General features: G+C 39.1%; 1 protein-coding gene across 1 annotated transcript in view; it reads left to right on the top strand.

Moving 5' to 3' along the window:
* The first annotated feature begins 251 nt into the window (after positions 1 to 251).
* The window catches only part of MTMR9 (myotubularin related protein 9), a 34,743-nt gene continuing 26,382 nt past the window's right edge, over positions 252 to 8,612 (top strand). Inside the window, exons 1-2 of the mRNA XM_080676185.1 lie at positions 252 to 841; positions 7,051 to 7,159. Of these exons, the coding sequence (XP_080532311.1) occupies positions 660 to 841; positions 7,051 to 7,159 (291 nt within the window). The 5' untranslated portion in view covers positions 252 to 659. The remainder of the gene's footprint in view (positions 842 to 7,050; positions 7,160 to 8,612) is intronic.

The raw sequence follows: 8,612 nt of genomic DNA, 5'->3' as shown, positions 1-8,612 counted from the left end.
TGAGGGAGGGAGGTCAGGGACCTCTTCTCGTCGTCCCATCTTCCCCGGCCTTTTCAGATACGGAATATTTTAAGGGTGTGAGGGGTACAGCTGTGGCCATGAAGGCAAAGAAGAGCCTTCTCCTAGTAGGAACACAAATCTTTGACTTGGGCTATGTTTCTGGAGACATTCTCCACGGACCCAGGCGGTGACCGACTTCCGGATCTGACTTCCTGTCTTCCGAGTTTCGATCTCCGTCGCTTCCGCCCAGAGTTGCTCTAGGTCCGGCTGGGAGCAGCTACTTCCGCCAGGAGTCCCTAGCGGCTGGGACTTGGAAACTGGCCCTAAACAGCTTCCGCCTTCTCCTCGCGGCCCGCTCACCCAGGCCAGGTCTCCAGGTTGGGCGGCGGCTGCTGGGCCTGTCACGGGGACGTTCTCTCTGGTCTAGTCCTTGGTCCGCGGAGGACCGGGAGGTGCGGCAGAAACACCCCGGCAGCCAGTGACAGTGGCCGCAGGCCTCGCCGAGCCCACCCTGGCCTGGGGCGGGGCCCGGCCTTCCCGCCCCGGACCCCGCCCCTCCTCCGGCCAGCCCTGCACCGGGTCATCCTCATCAGCCCTGCGGTGTAACTGCCTTCCATCTCCGGGACGTGGCAGTCCCCTGGCTCCGGCCGCTGGGGACCATGGAGTTTGCGGAGCTGATTAAGACCCCACGGGTGGACAATGTGGTGCTCCACCGACCGTTCTATCCAGCCGTTGAGGGGACCTTGTGCCTAACTGGCCACCACCTGATCCTGTCCTCCCGGCAGGACAACACGGAGGAGTTGTGGCTCCTCCATTCAAACATCGATGCCATCGACAAGCGGTGAGTGCTCATCCCACCCCCTACTCCGCTGGGAACCTGGGATCCGTAGGTTGAAACGCGCCCCAGTGTTTTCCAAACCAGCTAGCAAAATAAGCCCTCTCTGGCCTAGATTGAAGATTTGAGTTTTAGCAGAAAACCATCCACATGAGATCCCTGGTTTCTCTTAAATCTGGATGGAATCTCCAGGGTTATCACATGGTTGTTATCCTGATATTATTTTTGGTAGATAACACTATTTCTGTGATTTTCTTTTTAAATTTCTTCTTGTGCCATCGTATTCTTTGAATAATAATTGTGCATGAAGTTGTGATTCAATGTGATTTAGGAAAAGTCATTATTTGCCACTTTTGAAGAAAACTCAACTCAGTATGTAGTGTCTAAATTCCACAAAACCTTACCCCACCCCACCCCAAAATGTTCAGTTCATTATGTACGTTTCTCCTTATTTCTTACCTTTTGTGCCATCCATTTAATATTTCCCACAATGGTAGATTATAATGTCTTTTATTTCTCTTTACTCAGTTCTGCTTTTGGAAAGAACAGAGTTGTCATTTAAGCAAAGGTATTAATTAACCTCTGTTTTTGCACTCTGTCTTTCCAAAGTTGTGTCTCAGAGTCAAAAAGGTTGTACTTCCATCTGCAGTCAAAATTCCAATTTCCCCAATGGCTGTGTACTTACTCTAGTCAGAAGATAAATTGATTATTCAATTTAATACTAACATATAAATGAATGACAATGGCTTTTTCTATTACCTCTCAAGAGAATTTGGATATTAAGATTCCTAACAAGGTTATGCCTTAAAAGAAAATAATTTCTAATGGTAGAATTTTAAACAGTATGAGTGAAGTGGTAATAAATTTATTTTTTCAAACAGAGGATTCCTATTAGACTCCCCATATCATCACTTCCTGGTAAGGGTTTACAGTGTTCTCTCCTTGCCTGCATAATAAAGATTGTCATTCATGACACTACATGTTGTTGTCACCTACTTTTCTCACCTTTAGTTCTTGCCATCCCCTTTCATTAACTTTTTTTTACTAGCCAGTCTTCACTATTTTTGCTCATCCACCTCACCAGGAATCGAGTCCACAACCTTTTGGTGTACAGGATAGCACTCCAACCAACTGAGCCACACCTGCCAGGGCTCATGTCTATATTATACTGATACTGAAGAAATAGAGGGAGTGCCGTGCTCCTCCCAAGTTTCTTAAACATTTATTGAATGTCATATTGCAGATATTTTGTGAGGTATTAAGAACACTAACGTGAATAAAATATAGTTCTTTCAGGAGTTTATAGGCTATCATCCAATTGTTACCCATCTATCAGTATTCATTTTAACCATTTTAACTGCCATCTCTTTCATAGATTGTTCTATTAGTCCCACAACTAACTGAAATCCTATAGCTCTTTAATTATAGCTCTTTCATAAATTTATGTTAAAATTTGTATTTGGATAGTTACATATATTAGTTCCTTAAAGCCAGGACTTACATTTTTCTTTCTGACTTAACTCTTTTTATGGTTGCTTTTCACTCTTTCATTTCATCATATTTACCTAGCATTTACTACATGCTGGGTCTGGTAGGGCTTAAGGTAGTATATAAGACATGGGCCTTTTAATCTGTTAGGGGATAAATGACAAGCTGTACACACATTTCTCTTTTTTCCTGGAGAGCAGCATGATGTAATAGAAAGAGCATGAGCTAGGTCAGTGGTCGGCAAACTCATTAGTCAACAGAGCAGCAAACCACGGCTCGCGAGCCGCAGTTTGCCGACCACTGAGCTAGGTGGTCAGGTCAGAGGTGATTTGTTGCTCTCAAGAAATATTCACTTCAACGTGTCTTCTCTGTACTGAGCACCATGAGGACCTGCAGATGCAGTGGTGACTAAGACAGGTGAGGAGCTTATGTACTGTGGAAGAGATGGACATTCAGATAAATCAACAAATCTATATATATAAAAGCCTAAGTGACCGTTACGACCAGTTGACCAAATGACCGATTGACCAGTCACTATGATGCAGGCGTTCAATGCAGGAGCTGCCTCCTGGTGGTCAGTGCACTTCCACGTCCAACCTCCTGGAGCTGGCCAGCCAACCTACCGCAGTCCCTCCCTCTGGCTGGCCAGCCCCAATGAGCCCTAATCGCCGGCCAGGCTGAGGGACCCCACCGTGCATGAATTTGTGCACTGGGCCTCTAGTAAATATATAACAATGTCAGGCAATAAGTGCCAGGAAGGAAGATGGAGGATCAAGAATGCCAGGAAGACAAATGGCATTTGAATGAATGGAGGAAGCTAGCAATGTAAATATCAGAGGAAAGAACATTTCAGCTGGGGAACAGTGGATACAAAGACCTGAGACAGGAACATGCTGGCATGAACTAGGAAAAACAAAGAGGCCAGTGTGGCTGGAGGGCAGTGAGCAAGATGTAGAGGCTACTGGGACAGCAGAAACTATGGTTAGAGGGATAAGCAGGACCTTAAATGCCATTGTGATGATTTTCATGGGAAGCCCTTGAAGAGTTGAAAGTAAGGAAGTAGCAGTTGATAGACTTTTTAGAAGATGATTCTGGCCTCTGGTGGAAAATGGATTCTAGAGAAGCAGGAGTGGAAGCAGCAGGCCCAGTTAGGAGACTGTTGAGTAGTTCAGGTAAAAGGTGATGGTGACTGCCTTGCTGGCATGGCTCAGTGGTTGAGCATCAACCTATGAATCAGGAGGTCACGGTTCGATTCCCTGTCAGGGCATATGCCTGGATTTCGGGCTCAATCCCCAGTGTGGGCTGTGCAGAAGGCAGCTGATCAATGATTCTCATCATTGATGATTCTCCTTCTCTCTTCCTCTGAAATCAAGAAAAAAAATTATGTAAAAATATATATTTTTTTAAAGTTGATAGTGACAGAGTGGAAGTAGTGGAGAAGCAGACAGATTTGGGATGTATTTCCAAGGCTGAGCTGCCATGCCATGCTGATAATTGTAAATGGGGTGTGAGAGGGAGAGTAGTATTAAGGATGACTCTTCCAGTTTGTCTCTTGTTAGATAGGTGCCCTTGGACAAGCTACCTAACCTCTGTGAATCTCAGTTCTATCACATAAGAGAAAGACAACCCCTCTCATATCTAGTAGAAGCTTATATTGAATAATGCTTTAAAGCTTATAAAATACTTTCCTGTACACTGTATATATGATTTTATTTGATCTTTTCAGAAGACAAGGTTGTACACAAGTTTTTCAATTGTACTTTTTTTCTTTTTTTATGGACCTTAGATATAGACACTTGAGTTACTCCTACTCATTTGATGACTCATTTCCATGATTGATTCATTATAAGGTTTTTTCAATGTTTTGTTTTATTCTCTTTTAGTGCTAATTTTCACTAGAATTTTCCATGTCATCCTCAATCCCTTTAGGTAACTATGTTAAGTGTTGCTGTTTGTCCTTGGATATATGTGTATCTCTATAAAATATATAGCACTCTTGTGTGTGGGTGTGTGCACACATTCATGTGTGAGTTTAATTTACTTAAGTAAGATCATGTTGTAGATCTTCTATTTCTCAACATTTTAACTCAGTACTCTTTTTTAAGATCTCTTCATATTGCTGTGTATATCCATTTCACTGCTTCTGACTGAAGTATAGAATTCCAAAGAGTCTACAACCTTTATCTGACCCTTTAGGTAACCTCCAGTTCCCTGTTATCACAAACAACTCTGATAAACATACTTGGGTCCCATTATAGTCATGTGCCTGAGATTGTGCCTAGGATGGGAGGGAGCCAGAAAGTAGATGCATAATTCATTTCACAAAGTAATGCTAGACAGCTCTCCAAAATGACTCTTCTACTTTGTTCTCTTACATTCTTAACCAATATTAGGTATTATTGTCTTCCTAATTTTTGCCAGTCTAATGATTGTGAAATATATATCTTTGTTTTAATTTGTATTTCTCTAATTGCTGGTGAGTTTAAGTATTTCTTTATACATTTGTTAGCAATTCAATTAAAAAAATGTTTTTCTTTATGTGAAGAGCTGGGTTTGTTGTTTTGTGTTTTGTGCCAGTTCCTTGTATACTCTCTAGATATTAATTCTTCACTTAGATATTGCAAATGTCTTCTCCTAGTCTCTCACCTATTTGTTAACTTTCCTATGGTGTCCTTTGTTTAACGGAAGTCCTTAATTTTAATGAAAATTTTGTCAATTCTTACTTTATGGTTTGTGTTTTTAAAGTCTTACCTAAGAACTACTTCCTTATCCCGTGTATATATAATATATACAGCTTTCACTGTGTACCATAAGTTTTGTAATGTTGTGTTTTTGTTTTCATTTGTCTCTAAGTATTTTCTAATTTCCCTTGTGACTTCTTCTTTGATCCATTGGTTATTTAAAAGTGTGTTGTTTAATTTTCACACTATGGTGAATTTCTCAGTCTCAGTATAATTGTTATATCTTCTTGCTGTGTTGAGCCTTTTATTAAATACTAGAGGCCTGATGCACGAAATTCGTGCAAGGGCCTTGGCCCTCACAGCCTCGGTAGCTTGCCTCTTTGTCCGGAAGATCATCCAGAAGGACGTCTGGAAGGTCATTCGGCTGTCTGTTCTAATTAGCATATTATGCTTTTATTATTATAGATAATATCTTTTGTTGTCTCTTTGAACCATTCTTTTAAAAATATATATTTTTACTGATTTCTGAGAGGAAGGGAGAGGGAGAGAGAGATAGAAACATCAATGATGAGGGAGAATCATTGATCAGCTGCCTCCTGCACACCCCCTACTGGGCACTGAGCCGCAACCCTGGCATGTGCCCTGACCGGGAATCAAACCGTGACCTCCTGGTTCATAGGTAGATGCTCAACCACTGAGCCACGGTGGCCAGGCTGAACCATTTTTCATTTAAAGTTTATTTTGTCTGATATTAGTATAGCCTGCTATCTTTTGGTTACTGTTTTCATGTAATATCTTTTTCTATCCTTTCACTTTCAACCTGTTTGTCTTTGTATCTCAACTGAGTGATCTCTTGTAAGACAGAATATAGCTGGATCATGTGTGTTTAACCATTCTACCAATCTCTATATTTTAATTGTAGAGTTTAACCCATATACATTTAAAGTACCTATAGCAAGTCCTTGAATAACATAATTGTGTTCAGTGTCGTTTTGTTAATAATATTGATGAGATGCCGTAGGAACTTAACTCTTGTTTATATCAATTAGCCTATGGTAAAATTGGTTTTGTTAAACATTGTTTCACTTAAAGTCACAGAACCTATTGATGACATTAAGTGAGACCTTATTGTATTGATAAGAAGGGACTTTTGTTAATGTTATTTATTTTCTATATGCTTTATAGCTTCTTTGTCCCTCATTGCCTGAATTACTGTCCTGAATATAGTTGATTTTTTGTGGTGAAATGTTTAAATTCCTTTCTCATTTACCTTTGAGTATATTCTGTAGCTATTGTCTTTGTGACTACACTGGGGATTACATTTAACATCCTAATGTTATAACATTCTAATATGAAATTATACCAGCTTAACTTCTGTAACATGCAAAACTCTACCCCTTTACAGCTCTGTCCTCACCTCCTTTTCATTGCTAATGTTACAGAATTACATCTTTATGTGTTGTGTGCCCCAAAACATAAACTAATAATTCATGTAATGCATTAGTCTCTTAAATTTTGTAGAAAACAAGAAGTGCAGTTACAAACCACTGTTACAGTAATACTAGCTTTTAAAAATATATATTTTTATTGACTTCAGAGAGAGGAAGGGAGAGGGAGAGAGAGATAGAAACATCGATGATGAGAGAGAATCACTGATGGGCTGCCTTCTGCATGCCCCCTACTGGGGATCAAGCCTGCAACCCAGGTATATCCTGACCAGGAATTGAACTTTGAACTCCTGATTCCTGGGGTTGATGCTCAATTACTGAGCCACACTGGCTGGGCCCCAAATAATCATTGTTAAATGATTTGGCCTAGTATAAATTACTTTATGTTTGAAATTTTTTTCAATATAAATTTTAAATAACTTGTGGCTCACATTTTTATGTTGCAGGATTGACTTTTCCTTAGATTAATTAGGGAGAAGGAAGTTGAATAGTTGAATATAGATGATGATTATAACTACATTCTCTTTTCACAGAAATAATCATATGCTTAAAGTTAGAAACCTGTATGTTCTTAACCATAATTTATAATTTTTTACAGATTTGTGGGGCCACTGGGTACCATCATCATAAAGTGTAAAGATTTTCGAATAATTCAGTTGGATATTCCTGGAATGGAGGAATGTTTGAATATAGCCAGTTCCATTGAGGTAAGTATTTTGGAAGCAAAATGTGTTGAAACTAAATAGTTATAAAAAAAAAAAAGCCTTATATTCTGACTCATTGTGGCTCTTCATTAAATATTTGGTCTTGTTCTATAACTCAAATATTGAAGACTGATAGGAAAAGCGTCACCCTGATTCGTTGTTATAGGAATGTAATAGGATTTTAGGGTTACTTATTCTTCCAGGTTCATCCATATTTAGCATGTGACAATTTCCTTACCTTTTAAGGCTGAATAATATTCCATTGTATGTGTATGTACATGTACATGTACATGTACATGTATATGTATATGTATATGTATATGTATATGGTGAGACTTTAAAAAAAGTTATTTCTTTTATAAAGGAAGTAATTATCACTAGTGATTATTATCTCTTGTTTGTTTTTAGTAAATCTGAATTTCCATATAACAGATTTGCTTAAGATAGGATGTGTTTGCTTTCTATTTGTTTAAATAATATTGAATATCTGTTCAGATTATAAATAATAGAAATTTTACTTGGATAATTTAGTATTTAAATTGAAGAGCTCACATTATATCCTTCCCCATTCTAACCAACTATATTGGTATACACTTAAATTTTAAATTGCCTTATTTTAAATCACTGCTACTAAATTGTAGCAATTAACTTTATGTTTATGTTTTCTTGATAACTATAGAGACATGCTGATTTTTGTTGTCTTTAAGTGACTAATCTGAGCTTTGTGTCCGAAACAAATGTTATTGCTTTAACACGTTAAGCACCATGTCAGACACCGGTGACTGACACTACTTTCCATTTGGACCTCATCAGTCTCAGGCCGCCAGCATATCGGCGAAATCGGTTATCTCGGGCTAAATGGAAGGGAAGACAAAACAGGCTTGGCGCTTAACGTGTTAACTATTACAAGGGGGCAGAAAGGCTTAAAAATCTGTAACTAGGATTTCGGTTTATTTTTAACATGAAGAGAATAATAAAGGAACAACTGTTGTGGTACTGCAAAAATTGGTATGCAACATTTTTCTGAGTTTGCTAAATTTTACTTAAGGAAATGAGAAGATGAGCCAAACTGTCTTACATATCTGTCATTTGGAAGTAACACAGTAATGTTGATTTGGCTGAATTCACTAACATGAGTAAGAAATGCCAATGACTTCTAGGCTGTTAAATTGAAATACAGTCCTGTTAATTGGGCAGGAGAATGCTGCTGACCCACTGCAGTTAAGCATGTGGTTTTTAGGTTGTGGTTTTTGTTTTGTTTTGTTTTGTTTTCATTTGTGGGGTTGGGTTTTCATTGATCTGTCTACAATTTTCTTATCTCTTTTCTAACTTATAAGATAGCTGATTGGTGGGTGTTAGTGAAGTTGCCCATAGTGAAGCATAGTGGTGAAGAAATAGGGCAAGGCTTATTATTCTTCTTTCTGATTGCATGTATTTAGCTAAGTAATGTTAACCA

Source organism: Plecotus auritus, assembly GCF_963455305.1.
Source record: "Plecotus auritus genome assembly, chromosome: 6".
Lineage (NCBI taxonomy): Eukaryota > Metazoa > Chordata > Mammalia > Chiroptera > Vespertilionidae > Plecotus > Plecotus auritus.
The sequence above is the reverse complement of the archived record's forward strand: the minus strand, read 5'-3'. Positions and strand labels throughout refer to the sequence as shown.